The sequence below is a fragment of the Micromys minutus genome (genome assembly GCF_963924665.1).
Source record: "Micromys minutus genome assembly, chromosome: 1".
In the NCBI taxonomy this organism is placed as follows: domain Eukaryota; kingdom Metazoa; phylum Chordata; class Mammalia; order Rodentia; family Muridae; genus Micromys; species Micromys minutus.
The window spans coordinates 197,652,302-197,676,972 of NC_137969.1; the positions used below are offsets into that span (position 1 = coordinate 197,652,302).

Here is a 24,671-nt window from a genome sequence, read left to right on the forward strand (position 1 = left end):
AAGATTTTTTTTTTTTTTTTTTTTTTTTACAATGAGCAGACAGTACATGTAAAACAGGGTACAACCCGAAATTTGTCAATGTGTTCTTGGTGGTTGAGGATTGAGCATGACTTTTTTTTTTTGTTTTGTTTTGTTTTGTTTTCTTTATTTCTTGGACTTCATACAGTCTGTGAGTTGTTTCTGGGGGAGTGCAAGCCTCTGGGGTTAGCATCCCACTATCAGTGACTGCATATTATGTCTGTTCTTTTGTGACTGGGTTATCTCACTCAGGATGATATTCTCTAGATGCAGCCATTTTATTAAGAATTTGGTTAAGTCATTGTTTCTGGTGGCTGAGTAGTATTCCATTGTGTATATGTACCACAATTTTTGTATCCATTCATCTTCTGAAGGACATCTGGGTTCTTTCCAGCTTCTGGCTATTATAAATAGAGCCGCTATGAACATTGTGGTGCATATATCTTTGTTGTGTACTAAGGTGTCTCTGGGGTATATGCCCAGAAGTCGAATAGCTGGGTCTTCAGGTAGTATTATGTCCAATTTTTTGAGGTATTGCCAGACTGATTTCCAAAGTGGTTGTATTAGTTTGCAACCCCACCAACAGTGGAGAACTGTTCCTCTTTCTCCGCAACCTCACCAGCATCTGCTGTCATCTGAGTTTTGGATCTTGGCCAATCTGACTGGTGTGAGGTGGTATCTCAGGGTTGTTTTGATTTGCATTTCCCTGATGGCTAAGGATGTCGAGCACTTCCTCAGATATTTCTCAGCCATTTGATATTCCTCAGCTGAGAACGTTTTGGTTAGCTCTGTACCCCATTTTTTAATAGGGTTATTTGATTCTCTGGTGTCTAGCTTTTTGAGTTCTTTGTATACCTTGGATATTAGGCCTCTATCTGATGTGAAGTTGGTAAAGATCTTTTCCCATTCTGTTGGTTGCCATTTTGTTTTTTTGACAATGTCCTTAGCCTTACAGAAACTTTGCAATCTCATTAAGTCCCATTTGTTAATCTTTGACCTTAGAGCTTGAGCCATTGGTGTTCTGTTCAGGAAATTTTCTCCTGTGCCTATGTGTTCTAAGGTTTTCCCTGCTTTCTCGTCTAATAGTTTCAGTGTATCTGGTTTAATGTGGAGATCTTTGATCCACTTACACTTGAGCTTTGTACAAGGAGATAAGAAAGGGTCTATTTTCATTCTTTTGCATGCTGAGTGCCAGTTGGACCAGCACCATTTGTTGAATAGGCTGTCCTTTTTCCATTGAATGTTTACGGCTCCTTTGTCAAAAATCAGGTGACCATATACATGAGGGCTCATTTCTGGATCTTTTATTCTATTCCATTGATTCACATGCCTATCTCTGTACCAGTACCATGCAGTTTTCAGCACAATTGCCTTGTAATATAGCTTGAGGTCAGGAATAGTGATTCCCGCAGATGTTTTCTTGTTCTTGAGGTTGGATTTCGCTATTCTAGGTCTTTTGTTATTCCATATGAAATTGCACATTGATCTTTCTAATTCCATGAAGAACTGGGTTGGAATTTTGATGGGGATTGCAATGAATCTGTAGATTGCTTTTGGTAGGATGGCGATTTTTAAAATGTTGATCTTTCCAATCCATGAGCATGGGAGATCTTTCCATTTTCTGAGATCCTCCTCAATTTCCTTCTTTAGAGGTTTGAAGTTCTTGTCATACAGGTCCTTCACTTGCTTAGTTAGAGTCACACCAAGGTATTTCATAGTTTTTGTGACAATTGTGAAGGGTACCTTTTCCCTAATTTCTTTCTCCACATGTTTGTCCTTTGAGTATAGGAAGGCTACTGATTTGTTTGAGTTAATTTTGTATCCAGCCACTTTGCTGAACTTGTTTATCAGCTGTAGGAGTTCACTGGTGGAGTTTTTGGGGTCACTTAAGTACACTATCATGTCATCGGCAAAGAGTGATGTTTTTATCTCTTCTTTTCCGACTTGTATCCCCTTGATCTTCTTTTGCTGTCTAATTGCTCCAGCCAGGACTTCCAGTACTATGTTGAATAGGTAGGGGGAGAGTGGGCAGCCTTGTCGAGTCCCTGCTTTTAGTGGGATTGCTTCAAGTTTCCCACCATTAAGTTTGATGTTGGCTGTTGGTTTGCTGTATATTGCTTTCATTATGTTTAAGTATGGACCTTGGATTCCTGTTCTTTCCAGGACTTTTAACATGAAGGGGTGTTGAATTTTGTCAAACGCTTTCTCAGCATCTAGTGAGATGACCATGTGATTTTGTTTTTTGAGTTTGTTTATATGGTGAATTACATTGATGGATTTCTTTATATTAAACCATCCATGCATCCCAGGGATGAAGCCTACTTGGTCATGATGAATGATCGTTTTGATGTGTTCTTGGATTTGGTTTGCAAGGATTTTGTTGAGTATTTTTGCATGAATGTTTATAAGTGAGATTGGTCTGAAGTTTTCTTTCTTTGTAGGGTCTTTGTGTGGTTTAGGTACGAGGGTTATTGTAGCCTCAAAAAATGAGTTAGGTAATATTCTATCTGATTCTATCTTTTGGATTAGTGTGGAGAGTATTGGTGTTATATCCCCAATAAATGTCTGATAAAATTCTGCACTGAACCCATCTGGGCCTGGGCTTTTTTTGGTTGGGAGGCTTTTCATGACTTCTTCTATTTCTTTAGGAGTTATAGGGTTATTTAGATGGTTTACTTGGTCCTGGTTTAACTTTAGGATCTTGTATTTGTCTAGGAATTTGTCCATTTCCTCCAGATTTTTCAACTTTGTGGAGTATATTTTTTTGTAGTAGGATCTGATGATTTCTTGAATTTCCTCACTTTCAGTTGTTATGTGCCCAGTTTCCTTTCTGATTTTGTTAATTTGTATACTCTCTCTTTGCTCTCTCGTTAGTCTGGCTAGGGGTTTATCAATCTTGTTGATTTTCTCAAAGAACCAACTCTTGGTTTTGTTGATTTTTTTCAATGGTTCTTTTTGTGTCTATTTCAGCCCTAATTTTGATTATTTCTTGCTGTCTACTCTTCTTGGGTATATCTGCTTCCTTTTGTTCTAGGGCTTTTAGCTGTGCTGTTATGTAAGCTCTCTCCAGTTTCTTTTTGGAAGCACTTAGGGTTATGAGTTTTCCTCTCAGTACTGCTTTCATTGCATCCCATAGGTTTGGGTATATTGTGTGTTCGTTTTCGTTAAATTCTAGAAAATCCTTAATTTCTTTCTTTGTTTCTTCTTTGACTCTGCTATCATTTAACAGAGCGTTGTTTAGTTTCCAAGTGTATGTGGGCTTTTTGTTGTCTTTGTTGTTGTTAAAGCCATAGACCATGGTGATCTGATCTGATGCATGGGAGTATTTCAATCTTCTTATATCGATTGAGGCTCGTTCTGTGTCCAATTATGTGGTCAGTTTTCGAGAAGGTGCTATGGGGTGGTGAGAAGAAGGTGTATTCTTTTACTTTAGGATAATATGTTCTGTATATATCTATTAATTCTAGTTGGTTCAAAGTCTCTGCTAGTTTTTCAGTGTCTTTGTTCAGTTTCTGTTTCCATGATCTGTCCATTGGTGAGAGTGGGGTATTAAAGTCTCCCACTATTATTGTGTGGGGTGAAATGTATTTTTTGAGCTTTAGTAGGGTTTCTTTTATGAATGTGGGTGCTTTTTTATTTGGAGCATATATGTTAAGGATTGAGAGTTCCTCCTGACAGATTTCCCTGGTAATGAGTAAAAAGTGTCCTTCCTTATCTTTTTTGATAACTTTTGGTTGGAAATTTACTTTATTCGATATTAGAATAACCACTCCAGCTTGCTTCTTGGAGCTGTTTGCTTGGAAGTTTTTTTCCCACCCTTTTACTCTGAGATAGTGTCTGTCTCTGTCTCTGAGATGAGTTTCCTGTATGCAGCAAAAGGCTGGATTTTGTTTATGTATCCAGTCTGACAGCCTATGTCTCTTTATTGGGGAGCTGAGTCCATTTATGTTAACAGATATCAAGGAATAGTTGTTTCTGTTTCCTGCTATTATTGCTTTTTTGGGTTGAGTTGTGTCTGTGTCTTTTTCTTCTTTTGGTTTTCTTGTTTAGGAGTTTTCTTGTTTTTACTAGGCTGTATTTACCCTCATTGTAATTGGTTTTCCACTATAATTCGTTGTAGTGCTGGGTTTGTGGTCAGATATTGTGTGAATTTAGATTTGTCTTGAAATATCTTCATCTCTCCATCTTGGTGATTGATAGTTTTGCTGGGTATAGAGCAGCTTGGGCTGGCACTTGTGCTCTCTTAGGGTGTGCATGATGTCTGTCCAGGCTCTTCTAGCTTTCATAGTCTCTGTTGAGAAATCGGGTGTGATTCTGATTGGGCTGCCCTTATATGTTACTTGACCTTTTTCCCATACTGCTTTTAGTATTCTCTTTCCTTTGGGCACATGGTGTTTTTGACTATTATGTGTCGGGAAGTATTTCTTTTCTGGTCTAACCTATTTGGAGTTCTGAAGGCTTCTTTTATGCTCGTGGTCATCTCATTCTTGAGGGTAGGGAAGTTTTCTTCTACGATTTTGTTGAAGATATTTACTGTGCCTCTTAGTTGATACTCTTCTCCCTCTTCTATTCCTATTATTCTTAGGTTCGGTCTTCTCATTGTGTCCTAGATTTCCTGGACATTTTGTGTTAGGAGCTTTTTGATTTTTGCATCTTCTCTGGCTGTTTTGTCTATGTTTACAATGTTGTCTTCTGCCCCCGAGATTCTCTCTTCCATCTCTTGTAATCTATTGGAAATGCTTGCTTCTGTGACTCCTGATTTTTTTTTTTAGGTGTTCTACCTCTAGGGTTATCTCTTTTAGTGTTTTCGTTATTTTGTCAATTTCCGTTTAAATTCCCTCTTCCATTTCTTCATCTCTTTGGTTCTGTTTTCCTCTAGTTCTTTGAGTGTTTTTCTTGTTTCCTCTTTAAAAGCTTCTGAATCTTTTTGCTTTTCCTCCCGTTCTTGTTTAAGTATCTCTATCAGTATGTTGAGGTCTGGTTTCATATCTGCGACTTCTTTTTCTGGAGTGTTTGGCATTCCAATGTTTGCTGTTATCGGAGACCTGGGTTCTGCTGTTGCCAGGTTGTCTTAGTTTTATTGGGATATACTCTTTTGCTTTCCTCTTGCCATTTTGTTGTCAGTGATATGTTATTACCTTTCCCTTGTATCTGGTCTGTATCCCTGGATCTCCAATGGTCCAGGTGGCAGATGGGCTGAGCCCTGTTCTGCGCCTCAGATTCGCTGGGTTGGAACAGAAGTTCCAAAGTTGTGTTCCTGGTTTCTGGCTCAGGCAGGGCAGGGCGGCGGCGGCGGGGGGGGGGGGGTGCTTTCTGTGCGCAATCTGCAGAGATTTCTTTGCTCCCTGGCCGCCTAGATCTCCTACTCACTAGTTTTTCAACCTTTAGGAGCTGCCGGTCCGGGTGGCTGATGGGCCAGGCTCTGTTCTGTTCTGTGCCCTGAAGTCGCCGCCGGGTGGAAACAGAAGTTCCAAAGTTCTGTTCCTGGTGCCTGGATCAGGCAGGCGGGGGGGGGGGGGGGGGGGTGCGCTTTCTGTGCGCATTCTGCAGAGATCTCTGTGCTTCCTGGCTCCCTAGATCTCCTACTCACCAGTTTTTCGCATATCGCCTTTAAAAGAACCTTGCTTTCTCTCCTCTCTCTCTGCATGTGTTCGTTCTCTCTTCCTCTCCCCCTTCATTCACCTTTCTCCCTCCCCATGGTGACTTCCCTGGCCTTGGTTCTTGGTGAGAGGAGACTCCCAATAAACCTGCATTTATTACATAGAAACTCCATTAGCTTTTGTTTGTCTTTCAGATGGACCTCAGTCAGGCTGACCTCAAACCAGCCGTGTGAGTGAATCCTGATAGCATCCCAAGCAAGTGGCACCGTGCGCTGTGCAGTGCTTTGCATTGAACTCAGGCCCTCTCAGATGTCAGGCAAGCTGTTTACCACTGAGCGACATTCCTTAGCCCTGCCTTTCATTTTAAATCAAAATGTTTAATCAAACTAAAAATATATTGTATATGGATTTCTCTTTCACATTAGAGGTTGGTAACCACCAGCATTGTTGCAGTATTTCTATTACACAAAGTTACTGGGAGCCTAGATCTCTTCTACTTTATCATCTTATTATTCTTAGAGGCTTTTAATATGAAAAATGTAAAATAATTTGCTCAAGCTCCTCAGCCATGTTAGAATATTTAAGATAAGCTGACATTAAGATAATTGGATTTATCCTATTCATTAGCTTACTAGATTTACATGAGTTGTTTATGTATTTAGATACATTTTGGCTGTTAAGATTTATAAAACAGCCGTGTGACACAGTTGAAATGCTTTAGAGAATTAGTTTACTTGGTTTCTAAATGTACATATAAGTAACTTAATTTAACTAGTTATATAATTGAAGATAATTGTTTTAGGGAATTTAATCTGTAATAAATTGAATATGAATAAAATATACAAATAATTTTTTATTTTAATATTTATTTATTAAGTATGCTAATAACAAGATTTACATGGCAAACTAAAGTCTTATAAAATAGCTTAAAAACATGCAACTTTAGATATTATACATAAGGAACTATAGTATAATTGTAAATTTTGATTGTCAAGTTGACACAATCTAGAATCACCCAGAAAGAGTATCAGTGAGCGATTGTCTAGATTGGGATGTCATTGTGGGCTTGTCAGTGGGTGATGGTCTGAATTACTTTAATTAAGGAGGAAGACCCACCCACTGTGGGAAGCACCATGCCTGTGTTTGGGTCCTGGACTGTAGAAAGTGTAGAGAGGTGCTAAGCACAAATAAGCACCAAGCATTTGTGATTCTGGGTGTAATCTGACGAGCCCCTTCAAGGTCCTGTCTTGACCTCTGTGCCATGAAAACTTGTGACCTGAAATTATAGGCTAAAATAAATAAGCAATTTTTGTCGGGGTATTTTATTAAAACACCAGAAATGAAACTAGGACATACAGATAACAGTTTTGACATAAAAATTTACTAAGTTAACATTAAAGAGATAAGCCTAAGGATGTAACATATGCACTTGCAATTAGGCCTTCTGAAATAAAACCAACCAACCAACAAACAACAACAACACCCCCAACCCGAACACACACACACACACACACACACACACACACACACACACACACACACACATTTCTGTTAAGGAGGCTCAGACAATATTTTTTAGTCTGAATAATAGTTATCATTATGCCTTGATAAATTAGGTGTTTACTTTTAGGAGACTGAAATGTAAAACTCACTCCTTTGTGGATAACTGTATGCTCAGAAATATTAGCCACATTCAGAGGGAGTCATTGGTCATGAGTGAGTCAGTATCTTCATAATTCTGAGTGGCTATCTATATGTAGAGATGCAAACTAACTTAGCATTCTTCAAGAGTGGTTTTCATCGAAAACCATTTTCAGATATAATGGGCATTGGCTACTTCTTAGAGATACAAATATTATTAACACACTGTGCTTTAAGACTTTCGAAATGTTGACACTGTTTCAGATATTTGAATGTTTGTTTGAAAGTCAAGCTATGTCTTACACTTTAACATAGGTTTTAAAAGCATGAGACTGTTTTACAATTTTCTCCTCTTAACTGATTGATCATAGAATAGTTTACAAATCATGTATATAATAAAGGGTTAAAACATGTAAGAAATTCAGTAGCAAGGAAACAAGTAATCTGATTGGAAATTGGACAGAAGATTTGAAGAGACATTTTCTTTTTTTTTTTTAATTTTTTATCTTGGAGTAGTTCCCCCTTTTTTATTATTTTTAAAGTTTTTTTTTTATTATTACTTTATTGGATACTCTCTGTATTTAGATTTCAAATGTTATCCCCTCTCCCTTCCCATCCCCCATTTGCTCAACTTGTCTCCACAAAGGTGTTCACAGTCACCCTCTCCACCTCAGTGCCTTGGCATTCCAAAGAGACATTTTTCAAATGAGATAAACAAATGGCCCATCAAGTATACAAAGAAACATACAATGCCACCTGTAAGCAGGGAAAAATGTAAATTAAAGCTACAATGTGCTGTCACCTCGCACCTGGTGGGATTGTGATTTTCACAATGATCGACAGTAGTGCACACAGGTAGGCAAATATTAAAGAGGATGAAGCAGGGTAGCAAACGTGCTGAGCCAGCCTGGACTATATGAGATTCCATTTGAAACACACACACACACACACACACACACACACACACACACACACACCAAAAAGATGAGTCATGGTGGCGTGGATGTAGAAAAAGGGAAACCATGCTACACTGTTGGTAGAAATGTAAATTATAGAGTGATAATGGAAAACAGCATGAATGCTACAAAAATGAAAAAAAAAGTTACCATATATTCTAGAAACATGTTTGGGTATAAACCCAAAGGATATAACATCTGTATGTTGATGAGTTCCGCCCTCTGAGTTTGTAATAGCATTAAGAAGAACAAGATGTAGAAAAAAAGTTAGTTGGTAGATGAATTGATCCAGAAAATGCAGTTTATGTTTACAATGGAAGTTTACTTACTCAGCTACAGAAGGATAGCCTTCCGTTTTCAGTCACCAGAATGAATCTAGAAAATATTATGCTTAGTGAAATAAGCCAGGCACAAGAAGATAAATACTGTATTAGTTAATGTGTTGTTTCACTCACACCAAATCCCTAAGAACAAAACTCACAGACTGAGAAAGTACAGTTGTTGTTACTAGGGTTGGGAGTGGGCAGCTGCGCATGGAGATGCCATGTTCAGAAGCGCACGGTTTTAATTAGATAGGGTGATCTCAAGAGACCTTCTGTGCAGTGTAGTGACTGCAGGTAGCAATGAGTTATTGCTTGGAAGTAGATTTTATATGTTCTCATACAAAGAATAAGCATGTGAGGCAGTGGACATGCTAGTTGATGAAATAATCCCACAGCATATATGCATATCAGTGTATTGCATTGTATGACACAAGTAGGCATTCTTTTGCCTATTTAGAAAAACAGTAAAAAAGGGAATTTGCTTATTCTTTAGACAAATGTTGCTTTTTAGATAAATGTTGCTTTTTTTCTCTTCATCAATAATATATTCAATATTATTATAAAATTTACAAAATTATCAGGCTTTTCTGTTATCTTGAGAACTTATAATGTTTTCTTTTATTTCAAACGTGTCTGGGACTAGAAGAGGTCAGAGCTGGGTTTTGTTGCTGGTTTTGGCTGACGCTCTCATCTATAGTGATTTTTGTGGTTAGCGTTAATGCTTATCTGGACTGTATTTTTCATGAGGAGATCCTGTGTCAGGCTGGTTTTGCCTTTCCGTCCCTGGCTTTGTTCTTCTTGGCTTAAGTAGGGATTCAATAAATATAAATTCATATAAATATACCAGTGAGTATAGGGAAACCATTCTCTTATATGGTGAGTATTCATTGACCTTCGAAAGTATAACTTTAAAAATAAAAATAATTGGCAGGTCTTTTTTGTAGGGCTCCAGATCTTGTATGGATTTTGTGGTAATCTGACCTGCCCCGGAGGAACCTCTGTAAAGCAGGTGGCCTTTTGCCTCCCATACTGCTTTGCACCTGACATCACTGTCCTCTGTCTTCCCAAGTATCATTGCTCCGGTACTTTTCACTTGGTTATGTGTCACCAGTGTTGGTGGCTCTGCTAATTTCTTCTGAACCTTGACTCCTTATCTACTAATGCTGCCATATGGGCCACGCAAACTCTCAGACCTCTAGTTTAGCCAGATGGTAGTAGAGTAAGGCTTATAATGTCTGTACTAAACATTTGTGGCAAGGATTGCCTCTTAGTATCTATTAGTAATTTGTTAACTCTTATAGTTTTCATTATAACATGTTTATTTCCATCCTACAGCTAAACCTGTACATCACTTTTATTGTGTAATAATATTACAATGTCTCAGCAGTTTTAAAATAATTTTTCATTTTTATGCTTTGTGTATGTTTCTTTTCTTCAGATTCAGCTGTGTTTATGTCATTGTTGTAAATGCATGTTCTGTAGGCCACATGAAGGCCAATGTCATGTAATTGGTTCTATATCAGTTGTATTCTACTTAATCCTCAGTTGTCTCTCCCTGCTGGCAGTCCTAATGCTGTCAGGCTTGTGTTGTGTGCAGCGGTGAGTGTTCAGTCAGCACAATAGTGCAGTCTTGGTTAGGACTATCTTTCCCCTCCCTCTGTGTCCTACACCACTCTGAATCTCTCGGGTTGGCTGTGTCCTGGAGACTTTCAAATTCCATCTCAGGAATCCCTCCAGGTAGGTCATGCCTCCCGGTTCCCATTGAAAAGGAATTGTGGTGATTTGAATAAGAAAGGCCTTCAAAGGCTCATATATTTCAATGCTCTATCATCAGGGAGTGGTAGGAGGTGTGGCCTTGTTGGAGGAGGACTGTAACTAGGGGTGAGCTTGTGGTTTTAAAAGTCAAAGCCAACCCAGTGTCTCCTTTCCTGCTTCATACAGATCTAGAGGCAGAACTCTTAGCTACTTCTCTGACACCACGTCTGCCGGTGAGCCATCACACTCTAAAACTGTAAGCCAGCCCCAGCTAAATGATTTCTTTATAAGAGTTGCAATGGTCATAGTGTTTCTTCACAGTAATAAGACAGCTGAGCAAGACAGGAGTTTTAATAAATACTAGTTTAGGGTTCTCAAGATGGTACAGGTGCTTTCTATTCAAGAGTAGAAAGTTGAATTTAGTCTCTGAAACCCACAAAAGGTGGAAGGAGAGAATGGATTCCACACAGTTGTCCTTTAATATCTGCACTGTATTACGTCCTGTGCTTGTCCACCCACTATATCAGCCCCTTGATAGTATAAATAAAAACAATTTTGGGGAGGAACTTTTTGAACCAGGGTCTTTTGTATGTAGCTCTGGCTGTCCTGAAACTCATTCTGTAGACCAGGCTGGCCTCAAACTCAGAGATCTGCCTGCTTCTGGCTCCAAGTGCTAGGATTAAAGATTAAATCAGAGGTTTTTTTTATTGCTGAGAAAGAGACACCATGATCATAGCAACTTCTATAAAGAGAAATTTAGCTGGAGCAGGCTTATAGTTTCAGAGGCTTAGTCCATTATCATCATGGTGGGAAGCATGGCAGCGTGCAGGCAAACGTGGTGCTGGAGAAGGAGCTGAGAGTTCTACATTTGGATTGGAAGAAAATGAATGTCACAGTGGGCATGTCTTGAGCATTTGAGACCTCAAAGCCAGTGTCCCCAGGGGCACACTTTCTCCAAGGCCACATTTCTTAATGGTGCCATTTCCTATGGGCCTATGGGGGGCATTTTTATTCAAACTATCACATTCTACTTCCTGGACCCCAAAGGTTGTGGACATATCATAATGCAAAATATATTTAGTTCATCAGTCTCAAATTTGTTTAAAAGTCCAAGGTCTCTTCCAGGACGCATGGCAATTTCTTAGGGGTAAACTCAAAATGAAAAACCAGCTCACACACTTCCAATTTATAATAGCACAGGATATACATCACCATTCCAAAAGGGAGGACAGCGGATATGGACCAAAGTAAGACTGAAAATCAGCGGGCAAACTCCAAACTCTTCATCTCCACATCTCTATTTCCATGCCTCTGATATCAAAATGCTCTTCAAATCTCCAACTCCTTTCAACTTTGTTGACTGCAACATACTTCTTTCTCTTGGGCTGGCTCCACTCCCTGTTAGCAGCTCTCCTAGGCCATTAGCCCACAGCTCCAGTGTTTTGGGATCTCAAAGGCAATCTAGGCTCCAACCTCACTGCTTCTTGCAATTATCTCTCTAGGCCTCCTTTCAGGGACACCCCTGCCACATACCTGACCTTGGTAGTTGGTGAGGGATAGTCCATAGCCCATTTCTTCTGTCCTTGACTCTAAATCCAGAACCATGTGCCTGAAGCTGCCACATTCTCCTGCTGGCTAGGGTTGGAACACTGTCTTCTCATTCAGTCACATCTTTATTAGCTTTCTATTCTCAGTGGTTTCCTTCACTGCCTAAGCTTGGCTATCCTGAAATTCAATCAGTAGGTCTGGTTGGCCTTGAATTTTGAGATCTGCTTGCTTCTGTCACTGAAGTTCTGGGATTAAAGGCCTGTACCCCTACACCTGGCTCTAATTTCTATAAATCCTTTTCACAAGTAGGAAGCTTTAGCTGGGTGGGGTTTTACCTTGAGGTCCTCACTCCCTTTATTCCATCTAACAGCAGGCTTTTACTTAATCTGTTTATCTCCTTGAACACTGGCTCCATTCTACTTCTTGGTGCCCCCTTTCTCCTTGAACTGTACATTTGTAATTTTTCTTGTTCAGGTTGCTCCTTTTCATTAATTTGCCTAAATGTGAACACCAGTAATCACACAACAGAGTCAATACTAGGCTGCTTTGAAATTACCTCTGCCAGTGCCTTTAGTTCAATGACATTCAGTTTAGCATCAAGCAGAGTTTTTGGATAAGGGCAAAAAGCAACCACATTGTTAACCAAACAAGGATGTCTATAGGTCACATACATATATATTCTCTTCTGAAATATCTTGAGACTGGCTCTCACAGCTCAAATCACCCTCAGCACCATTGTCTTTCATGGTACATGGTACGTTAGATCATTCAACTGCTTTTCTAATCCACAGTCCTAAAGTCCACATACCTCCAAACAAAGGCATGATCGGGCATATCACAGTGAGACGTACACCACCATGCTTGGCTAATAAAAATAATTAGAAATAGAGTTAATACTCCAGTTTTGTATGTCATATAAATTTGTTAAGAAGGCTAGAAATGTTACCCTTTAAACAAAAAGATGGTGGATAACAGAAACTCAGTAAAAAGTATGCCAACTGCGGTTTTTTTGCCAGATAAGACCTTTTCGTCCACTACGTTCACAGACAAGAAAATGAGTTATCTGTTTTTGTCATTTATATTCTAGTGAACTGTTTTTGCTTAAATAAACTAACTTTGTTTAAAAATATTACTACTTTAATTTTTTAGGTCTGTATGCAAAGTGATAGGTTTTGTTAAAGCTTCTTCATATACCTTGGCCAATAAATCTTTGGGTTTTATTTGCAACCTATTTCTGCCTGCCTTTTTCTTTTGAGAACTATTTAGTTCATTAGTTTTTACATTGAACAGATGATTTAGTTTAAAAGATTTAAGTTTTGCATTTCTTTATGTGTTTTTGATGTTAACCCTCTATCTGATACACAGTTGGAAAATTTATTTTTATAGTATAGACTGCATATTCACTGTGGTGATTGTTTCTTTTGCTGTGCAGAACCTTTTTAATTTCATGCAACCCCATCTGTCATTTCTTGGGATTATTTCCTGAGCTATTGGAGACCTTTTCAAAAACTTTTTGCTTATGCTTCTCTTTTGAAGTGTTACCTCTACTTTTCCCTTTAGCAGTTTAAAATTTCAGCTCTTATATTGAGGTCATTGATCCATTTTTTAATAGCTCTTAAATGGATAATTTTGAGGTAGGGTAAGGTATAGGGTAGGAAAGATGTAGTTTCCCCAGAACCTGTGAGCTTACATCTATAATGTAATTTATCTGAGTCAAGCTGTTTTCCTAATAGAATCTCTCCATATGAGAAAGTGTTTTGGTTGAGTAATACATAGTTAGAAGAGGTGAGTGCTTTTGTTGGGAAAGAGGTTGGCTGGCCTCCAGCCTAGGTCAGGAGCTAGTGTGAGATGGTACAGGGAAAAGAGCAGAGCTACACTTAGCAGTGTGTATGCTATTCACTTAGGGTGTAGTTAGAAATTATGCTCAGTCAATGAAGTGACAGTAGGCTCCTTAAGATCCTACTTAAGGGCAGCTGGCTGTTTCAGTACCTAGCATGTTGATTTCTTTGGGCATAAGCTGAAGAGTGGCATAGCTGGGTAACATGGTAGCTTTTTGAGAATTCTCTATACTGATTTCCAGTGTGGCTGCAGCTTGCAATTCTACCAACTGTCAGTGGGGGTTCTCCTTTCCCCACATCCTTGTCAGTATTTGTTGTCTGGTTTTTGTTTTGTTTGGTTTGATCTTAACCATTCTGATTGGGGTAAGATGAAACCTCAAAGTTGTTTGATTTGTATTTCCCTAACTGTTAAGGATGATAAACCTTTTTCAAAAAGAATATTTTTTAGCTATCTTTAAAATTTCTTTTGAGAACTATCTGTTTAGATCCATTGCTCTTATTTCGAATGTGCCATTTGTTTTTATGACTGAGTTTTTAGTTCTTTCTGTAGTCTAGACATTACTCCTGTGTCAGATGTGTTCTCCTGGTGTCTTCCATCCCCGCCGACTCCTACTCCTACTCCTGCTTTCCTCTCACTCTTATGCATGGAGACCTCGAAGTTAGACTCTTTCTACCTAATGTCTGGCTGTGGGTCTCTGCATTTGCTCCCATCTGCTGCCAGAGGAAGAAGCCGCTCTGATGATGACCGGACAGAACACTGATCTATGTATGAGTCTAGCAGATACTGTGTTTGTTTATTTTGACAGTAGTGTTTGGTTCTTCCTTAGGTCTCTGGGTTATCCAGTCTCTAGTTTCTGGTCATTCAGGCAGTGTAAGACATGAGCTCCCTCTTGTGGTATGGGACTCAAGTTAAATCAAGTATCAGTGGCTGTTGCCTTAGTTCTGGGCCACCATTGCTGCAGGTAGGAAAGGTTGTTAAGGGTTTTGTGTCTAGGTTGTTGTCCAGGTTTCTCTTTTCATAGCCTTCAGAGTAGCTTCCCACACCAAACATACTAGAATGTCAGCGTGAAGGCTCCAAGCCCACAGCAGCTTGACCTCTGTTCAATGAGCTATGTGGATATTGTCTTTGGCATTGGGTCCAGCTGTCAGTTTTACAGCAAAATTCTGTCCTAGCATCAGCCTGGGTTGTTTAGTGATCTCCACGGGAATCTCCTTGGCACACAGTTTAATGGAATGCAACCCAGCTCTACCACTGGAAGCCTTGCCTGGCTAAAAAATGGCTACTTCAGACTCCGTATCTTCTATTACTGGGAATCCATACTAGGGTTACTCTCATAGATTCCACTGCACTAGACCTCTACTCGGTGCCCACAACACTCCCCAGTTCCAGCTATCTTTTCCTGTAGTCTCTCCAGCTTTCTCCCTCCAACCTGAACCTTCCAAGTCTGTCTCCACACTTCCAAGTCTACCAACAAAATATACACCATTTCCCCTTCCCAGTGAGGTTCATGCATTCTCCCTAGGGATCTCCTATTTTCCTAACTAGTTTGTGTCTGTGGACTGTAGCTTGATTATCATTTACTTAATAGCTAATAACCACTTGTAAGTAAATACATTCAATATTTGTCTTTCTGAGTTTGGGTTACCTTACTCAGGATGATGTTTTCTAATTCCATCCATTTGCCTGCAAATTTTATGATGTCCTTTCCCCCTTTACCACAGAGTAAATACTCCATTGTGTTGAGGGATATCTAAGTTGTTTCCACTTTCTGCCTATTGTGAATAATGTCATTACAAACGTAGTTGAGCAGTTGTCTTTGTGGTTGGATAGAACATCATTTGGGTAGGTGTACAAGAGTGGTTTGAGGTAGAGCGATTGAAATACATGGTGTTTCAATGTTCTGAGGACCCACCATATTGATTTCCATGGCGGTTGTACTAGTTTGCATTCCCACCAGCTGTGGAGGAGCGCTCCCTTGCTCTACATTCCTGTCACATGTGCTGGCATTTGTGTTCTTTGACCTTAGCCACTCTTACAGGTAGGTGTAAGATGGAATTTGAATGAAGTTTTGATTTGCATTTCCCTGATGGCTAAGGATGTTGGAAATTTTGTTAAGTGTTTTAGTCATTGAAGATTCCTCTATTGGTAATTCTGTTTAGATCTGTACCTCATTTTTAAATTTGATTTTTTTAAAGTACCCAGTTTTTTGAGTTCTTTATATATTTTGGATATTAGACCTGTATCAGATGTGGAGTTGGTAAAACTTTTTCCATTCCACAGTCTTCCTTTTTGTCTGATTGACAGTGTCCTTTGTCTTACAGAAGCTTTTCAGTTTCTTGACATCCATTTATCAATTGTTATTCTTAGTGGCTGTGCTACTGGTGTTCTGTTCAGAAAGTTGTCTCATATGACAGTGTGTTCAAGGTTGTTTCTGTCATTCTTTCCTGTCAGGTTCAGTTTGTTTGGTTTTATTTTGAGGTCTTTGATTCACTTGGACTTGAGTTTGTCCAGGTGATAAATATGGATCTATTTGCATTCTTTTTTTGGTGTGTAACTTTTTTTATTGGCTATATTTTATTTACATTTCAAATGTTATACCCATTCCCGATTTTCCCTGCAGAAACCCCCTACCCATCTGCCCCCCCCTGCTGCTTTTGGGGTGCTCACCCACCCACCCATCTCTTCCCGCCTCCTCGCCCTGACACTCTCCTACACTGGGGCATCGAGCCTTGGCAGAACCAAGGGCCTCTCCTTCAGTATGTCCCTGGAGCCATGGGTTTGCCCATGTGTACTCTTTAGATAGTGGTTTAGTCTATGGGAGCTCTGGTTGGTTGGTATTGTTGTTTTTATGGTGTTACATACCCCTTCAGCTCCTTCAATCATTTCTCTAACTCCTTTATTGGGGACCCCATTCTCACTTCAATAGTTGGCTGTGAGCATCCACCTCTGTATTTGTCATGCTCTGGCAGAGCCTCTCAGCAGACAGCTATATCAGGCTCCTGTCAGCATGTACTTGTCATCAGTAATATTGTCTGGATTTTGTGGCTGTATATGGGTTGGATCTCCAGGAGGGGCAGTCTCTGGATGGCTTTTGGTTCAGTTTCTGCTTCAAACTTTGTCTCCGTATTTCCTTTTGTGAATGTTTTTTTTTTCCCCCCTTCTAAGGGGGTCTGAAGCATTTCCACATTGGTCTTCCTTGTTCTTGAGCTTCATATGGTCTGTGAATTGTATCTTGGGTAATCTGAGCTTTTGGCCTAATATCCACTTATCAGTGAGTGAATACTATGTGTGTTCTTTTGTGACTGGGTTACCTCACACAGGATGACGTTCTCTAGCTCTATCCATTCGCCTAAGAATTTTATGAAGTCATTGTTTTAATAGTAATTTTAATTACTCCATTGTGTAAATGTACCACATTTTCTATATCCATTCTTCCGTTGAAAGACATCTTGGTACTTTTCAGCTTCTGGCTATTATAAATAAGGATGCTATAAACATAGGGTAGCATGTGTTTTTGTTATATTTTGGAGCATCTTTTGGGTATATGCCCAGGAGTGGTATAACTGGGTCCTCATGTAGTACTATGTACAATTTTATGAGGAACCTCCAGACTGATTTCAAGAGTGGTTGTACCAGTTTACAATCCCACCAACAGTGGAGAAGTGTTCCTCTTTCTCCACATCCTCGCCAGCATCTGCTGTCATCTGAGTTTTTGATCTTAGCCTTTCTGACCTGTGTGAGGTGGAATCTTAGGGTTGTTTTGATTTGCATTTCCCTGATGACTAGGGATGTTGAGCATTTCTGTAGGTGCTTCTTAGCCATTTGATATTCCCCACTTGAGAATTCTTTGTTCATTTGACCAGTACCATTTGTTGGAGATCCTTTCTTTTTTTTCATTGTGTATATTTGGATTTTTTGTCAAAAGCAAGATGTTCATAGATGTTTGAATTTATGTCTGGGTCTTCAATTTGTTTTCATCCATCAGTGTGCCTGTTTTTTTTTTTTTTTTTTTTTTTTAACGACTTTATTTTACAAAACAAAGATAAATGTACAGATTTTAAACATTTTTTGCTTAAAATTATACTTTTTGTCAGTACTGTTTTTTCAGACATTAAAATAATTTTTACATAAAACCATGTGAATATATTTTTTTTTAGTCAGTACTTGATTTTTTTCAAGGGCTTGACAGTATGCATTGAAAACCTAATAGTTACAATAAGCGTAAAGTACATGCAAAACAAAACGCAACATGGAAATAGTCAAAGTCTTCTTGTTTGTAAATATATGTATATTTTTTTTTTGTTTTCTTTATTTCTTGGACTTCATACAGTCTGTGAGTTGTTTCTGGGAGTGTGCCTGTTTTTATGACAATACTGTGTGTTTTTCCACTGTAGCTCTGTAGTACAGATTAAAATTAGGGATGGTGATTTCTCCATCAGTTCGTTTATTAAAATTTCAACACAATTCTCTACAGACCTTGAAAGTATAATTTTTAACCTCATATTGGAAAAACAAACAAACAAATAAAACCAGGATAGCTAAAATTCTCCTGAACAATTAAAGATAGTATTTACTTAATTTTGATGTTTCTCTATTCATTTTTTTTTTTTGTCCAGTTTACCTATAAATTGGAGAAAGTGGGATATTCAGAGCATAGGGTTTGGTGGATGTAAGTTTTTTCATGTGCTGTTTGTATCTTGGAAAGTTTTTCTTACCCTTTAATCATGGCAGATAGTTTTACTTGTTACAAAGCCTAGATTGCTAATTGTGATCTTTCAAAGTTTTCATTGACAAATTAGCTGTAACACTGATAGATTTTCCTTTATATGTGACTTTGTTTTTCCTCTTGCAGCATTCACCACTCTTTCTTGGTTATGTGTACTTAGTGCTTTAACTGTGATATGCTGTGGTCATTTGTTTGTCTGTGTGGTGTTCTGTGTTCTTATATTTGTACAGGTATATCTTTCCTTAGTTTGGTGGCTCTCCTATGGTGTTTATGCCATTGACTTGGGATCCTTCTCTGTCTGCTATGCCCTGTGATTTAAAGATCCGGTCTTCTCATTATGGCCACAATTCCTGCATGTTCCTATCCTTTGCTTAAAAACTTTTATAGTCCTCGCTTTGTGTGTTCTAATTGCTCAGTTTTAGTTTTGAGTCCTGGTTGTTTTAACTTCTGTTTGATCCCTTCCTTCTACTTGTTAAACTTTTCCTTGAGTCTTCTCATTGAGTTATTGAGGTTTACATTTCTGCTTGAGTTCTCTTCAGTATTTCTGTCTTTTATTGAAATTAGTTTTCAAAATCTGAATATTGTGTGACATTTCATTCAGTCTGTGTTTGTCTTGGTTATCATTCACATATGTATTTTTAAAAGTAAATTCTTTTTAAATTCATTGAGCTCTTTCTTCATATTGTCTTTAAATGTTTTGAACTCTTTGATGATGTCCTTGATTGTTCTTTTAAATTCTTCATTTTAAGCATTCTCATTGCAGAACATATCTGTAGGAATAGTAGATTTGGAGAAGTGGGGCTGTCTTGATCTTTCATATTGTTTGTTCTTTTGCAATGAGACCTCGGCATATGGACTTGTTCTACTAGTTCTGTGTCTGAAAGTAACACAGCAGTCTGGGACAGAGTCCAGGGTTTCTAGGACAGGTAAGGCCTGATGGTTGGATATGGTGTATGTGTGATAAAGTCAAGTGGATACAAGAACTAGTCTGGTATAAAGGATGTGAGTGTTCTAGTTATAGAACTTTGGAATGGATATCTGTGCTGACTAGAGTAGGCCAGGACATGAGATGTAGCATGCATCCTACATCTGGGGATTGGAGAGGGTTCATGTTGGGGAGGAACTGATGGGTTTCCTTGGTTGGGTTTCAGTGTAAGATGGCAGAGCCTGGAGGCTGGATTGGAAGAGGAGGGATGAAGTCAGATGGTAGTATTGTACCTCTGCTTATGTATATCCTGACTGAAGTCTGGAGGTTGAAGGTAATGTGTGTCCTGGCCAAAGCTTGGAGTTTCTGAGTGGTGCTACCTAAACTTGGCTAAGGCACCTGGATGCCAGACCTGGGATAGAACCAGGCATTGGGGAGGGTATGTGAATGGTAGGATCAGATAGACTCTTCAGTGCATGTATTCGGACAGGACCTGCCAGAGATATTTGATGTGGGAGAGAGATGAACTCCTAATACTTTTTGATGAGAGTCTAAGCATTGCATTAGTAATTTTTCTTATTCTTGTTACAGAATATCTGACAAAAAGCAATTTATAGGAGGAAAGGTTTCTCTCGGCCTACAGTGTGAGGAGAGTTAGTTCATTGTGGTGATGGTTATTAGACATCTATTCTTGTTCCTTTGTATTCCATCTAGGACCTTTGCACAGGCTTAGAGCTGCATACATTCAGGGTGGGTCTTCCATGGTGGTTCCATGGAAACACCCTTCTAGACATAGTCAGAGCAGAGTTTCCAAGGTGATTCTAGCCAGGCAAGTGGCAAAGAAGATTAATCCTCACCAGGGAGGATAAGAAAAGGATTTTAATCCAAGAGTACATGGTTTCTTAATCAAAGGACACATTGTACCATTTAGGCTGGAGCATAGTTCAATGATTTATTGTACAACATTATTATGTACATCAAAATTGCTGAAAGTAGATTTAAGTGTTCCAATCACAAAGAAATAATAAATGTAGGTGGTAATGCCCAGTTTAACTGTTCTATAAACCACATGTGTATAAAGTGAAGGAAGCTCTTATATGCCATGTTATACTTTTCTAACAGAGATTACTTTTGTTATTCCAGATAACCTAATGAGGCCTCTTTTGAATTATGGTATTGCTTGGTGAGTGTATTTTAAAAATTTTGTATTTTCAAAAGAATACTATTAACTCGTACAAATGAATTATATTTTTGTATTGCTGTTGCAGTATGTCAATGGGCTTTTTGGTTGAAGAGACTGCACCACTTGTTTGGAGAGGCCTTATGGTAATGTCAGCCATTGAGAAACTTCTAAGACAGGTAAGAAAGTTGCATTAAATATTATTTCACTTTGACAAGGATGCAGCCAATGTATTTGCTGATGGAAGAATTGTTAAAATTTATAGTCAGCACATCTGACAAAGGAACCTACTTGATATGTGGAATGTGGAGTGACTGATGTACAGAGACCAAATTCTGTCACCTTAGTCTTTCTGCTGCATCTTAGTGCCACCATCTGTTGTCTTCCTCTGTACTGTCTTCCGAGTCTGTGGTAGGGAGAGAGTGTTTCCCCGTTTCTTTAGACTGTGGTTAACTATGCAGTGGTTAGTTATGAATTATAGGGACTGTGTAGAAATTCTTCATTTCTAGGTGAATGTATATAGAGCCATGATAGTTCTTGTTATGTAAATTCTTTCACAGCAGGTATGTTTATTATTATTTTTTCCATGTGATTCTGTAGGTGTATATTTAGTGCATGTTCAGTCAACTTTACTCCTATCAAAGGATATCACATATGACTGCATAATTAAAATTTACTAGGTGGGTTATTTCATTTATAGTTTGCTTAGAATAAACTGCTTTTTCTCAGTAGGTGAGAGGTTGTAATTGTCTTTTAGTGACAATTTACAGTTTACAGTTACCTCTTATTGTTCAGATTCTGCACTGGGGATGGCATCGTGCTATAGCTGTTCACACTAATGACGAGCATTTCTGCTTTTATTGTCAGATGATTGTACAACTAGTGAATAGGCTGTGATCTCTGAGATCTTTTTTTCACTATAACTCTTTGTCTTTGCAGTACTTGTATTAGTGAAGTATTGAAAAATGCTCCTTTTGATCTTTGTAAATTTCACATCAGCAACCCCAGTCCCGCTCATTTCTCCATCTCTATATCTGCCTTCCACCTTTGTAGCCTTACCCCAACCCCCAAAAGAAAATTAACAAATTAAAAGAAAAAAACCCAAACTTTTTTCTTGGTGGAAGCTGCAGTATATCATGGTATCTTACACAGTGTTCCTTTTTGCCCAGACATCATTCATTACCTTGCAAATGACCATTGCAGTGAGTCATTGGTCTAGTTTAAGGCTTCTGGCTTCTGCTATGCTGTCTATACTGGACCTCACCAAGATACCTTTAGGATATCCCGTGTTGTCCTGAGTCACGGAGATACAGCAACGTTAGCTCTTCAGGACTGGCCCTTCATATATCTCAGTAGCTCCTATGTCGGGTAGATGTTGGGGTGGTACGACTCAGAGCCCCGGATCTGGGCCTGATGAGTAGCTGAGTTGTTCAGCCTGCCAGCTCTCCCATGCTCATGTCACACATGCCAGCTCCCCCACACCGCCAAATGAAAGTGTGACCCCTCTCCCTAGGAGACACCCATACTTTCCAAGGAACTGAGAGTTATTGGAAATGAGAGGATTGCTCAAATGGAGTGCTGCGAAGAAGACAAAAGGGAATGGGGTTACAAGTCAAACAATGAAATATTTTTGGGAAAGAAGTCTGTAGTTCTAAGTTCAAACTTAAAATGAGAAATGGCAGGTGAGGTAAAATAGCATTAATTAAATTACCTTGCCTTGATCAGTAGAAGGAAAAGGATAGTGAGTTAAAAGGGTCGTGAGTTTACTTAATAACATTATTTCACAAGTTTCACTATTTTGAAAACTACATGGGAAGGTACCCCACTCATTTTCTTCACTTGAACATTTTAATTTGGTGGGTTGAAAGTAGGGCCATAGAATTAGCATTTCTAATTATATTATTCCAGATTTCTGAAATTAGTCAGTAGTATAGTGGTCGCTCTGAGCTCTTGGCAGGTGAGCGCACTTCTTGCCACCCTCCAGAGTTCTCTGGATTCACAAATAAAAAGACACACATGCCCAGCGTTAATTTTTAATATACCTTACTACCTTAATGGCTGGGCCACTTCTGAACCTCCATGTGGCTAACACACTCCCCTCCAATATTCCTGTTGATACTTGCTAAATCTATATTTCATTTCTGCTACCCCAGAGCCTATTGGAGGAGTGCCCCTGGGGCCACTTTCCAGGATTCTTACCTGTTGCAGGCTCTTAAACCTGATCTCATTGTTTCCCCGCCATGGAGATTCTGCTCCTTCTGTCGTGTTTCCTCTTGGGAATCCTCAAAGTCCCACCTTTGTTCCTCTGTTCAGCCATTGGCTGCTGGCTTTGTATTGACCTATCAAAAAAACAACCGTTGGCAGGGACAGAATTTCTATGTAAGCACAAATCAAATCCTCAACACAGTAGTGCCGAGGAAATACTTTTAGGTTCTTCCAGAGGAGTCAGTGAAGAGAAGAGATGAATGGCAACATCCCAGTATAGCAGCCAGGATGCTAAACATGAAAGCATTTGCGAGCCTCCATAGTAACTGTAAAGCTGTAGACTACACGAACAATCTGGCACTGGATCTAGACTTAGAAGTAGCCCTACAGGAAATCCAGAGGGGGAGAATAGCCAGTCAGTTTGGAAGACAGTAAGGAAGTTAAATTCTGTTTTGTGTAAGGCACATAGTCAGGAGGGATCCAGAGCCAGGGTAGAACTTATGGGATCCAGTAGTTGAGAATCTCCTGTGATGTGGAACTTTGTGTGAAGTCATAGTTAAATTAGTTGTTTTCAGAGAAGAAAGGGCATTAGAAATCTGAGGCTATTTTTAAAATTATGCTATTTTATTATATAAAGTAAATAGAATTTGGAGTGGAGTTTTGTGAGGAAAGTCAGATTTAATACACAGAGAAAAGAGTCAAGGATCAAGACATCGCACAGTAGAGTAGGAGCAAGTTGCTGGATAAACTGAAATATCCAGGTAGTTTGAGTACTAGGGATATAACAGAGGATTTAGGGCATGTCCACACTTTTAAAACGAATCTGATATTTAAATACATTTCCTGTAATTATTTTCTATGGGAACAAGAAAGAGGTTGGGAGAAGCTGGGCATGCTATTTCAGTAAGGCAAGTTCTTACAGAGAGCAAATTCAACGTTACACCAAGGACTGGTTATTGAGTTCAGAATGTAGCCAGGAGTCACTGCAATGTCTTGACCATGAGTAAGCTGTGGGAAGAGTTACTGTGGGATAGAACCTTCCAGCATCATTCTCACATAGTAAAGGATGGTTTGTCAGCTACTTTAACCAATTTACATTAGCTTCTGAGGATATCTTAATTCACAGAATCCAGAAGTGATAAGGTTGGACATTTCTTGGTTTCAATTTGCCAATTTCTAGTAGAATATCTATATGTTTTGACTTGATCCTCTTGGAACCTCATCTGTTAAAAGGAAGGGAAAAGATTGGCGAATAAATATGGTGTATGTTTAGGAGCATGGGGGACACAAAACCATGCCAGGAAGTTTGATAAGGTAGAGCAGGTGTGCTCACCCGGAGACTCAGTGGGCACACACCCAGCTCCCTGCCAGACTCCTGACATGAAACACGTGCCATGCTTCTCACATAAAGAGACATGACTATAGGTCACATAGGTCCTAAACAGAGTTCCCCATGCTAATGAGGTACCTAGAGGTCTGGGTGGCTTAGTCAATAACCTCCCTTCCCACACATTCCTTCCTGCAAAAGGTATTTAATCTCAGGCCCACTCTGAGAAAGGGGGTATGGTTTTAAGCATCCACTTTCCACCATGACAGTAAACTGTTTAGAACCATCATGGACTGTGTCTTTCCACCAAGATCTGAAGCGGAAAGCCATCTGGGACTTCACCTATAGGAAGGCAGCCTAATCTCTGGTAGAAGGTCTCTCTACATTCCCAGCTACAACCACCACAAGCCTGCTACCAAGGACAATCCTCCCTGCTGAGACAAGTAGGAGCAACCCCCAAGTGATGCACTGCAGAAAAGTATGTCAGGATATAAAAGCAGAAAACCAGGCAGAGAAATGCTGGAATGCCGTATCAGTACTGAATTTATTACTGTTTCTTCTTATGCTCCTCATGTTTGAGATGTTTCTGTTTTCTTTTTTGATTTTAATCTTTAAAGGTAGAATAATT

The 24,671-nt window shown here is 39.2% G+C and overlaps 1 protein-coding gene across 1 annotated transcript in view; it reads left to right on the forward strand.

Annotated features, from left to right (window-relative positions):
- NUBPL (NUBP iron-sulfur cluster assembly factor, mitochondrial) overlaps positions 1 to 24,671 on the forward strand; it is a 196,784-nt gene that overhangs the window by 59,680 nt on the left and 112,433 nt on the right. The window contains exons 5-6 of the mRNA XM_080939670.1: positions 20,475 to 20,514; positions 20,600 to 20,690. Coding sequence (XP_080795796.1) covers positions 20,475 to 20,514; positions 20,600 to 20,690 — 131 coding nt within the window. The remainder of the gene's footprint in view (positions 1 to 20,474; positions 20,515 to 20,599; positions 20,691 to 24,671) is intronic.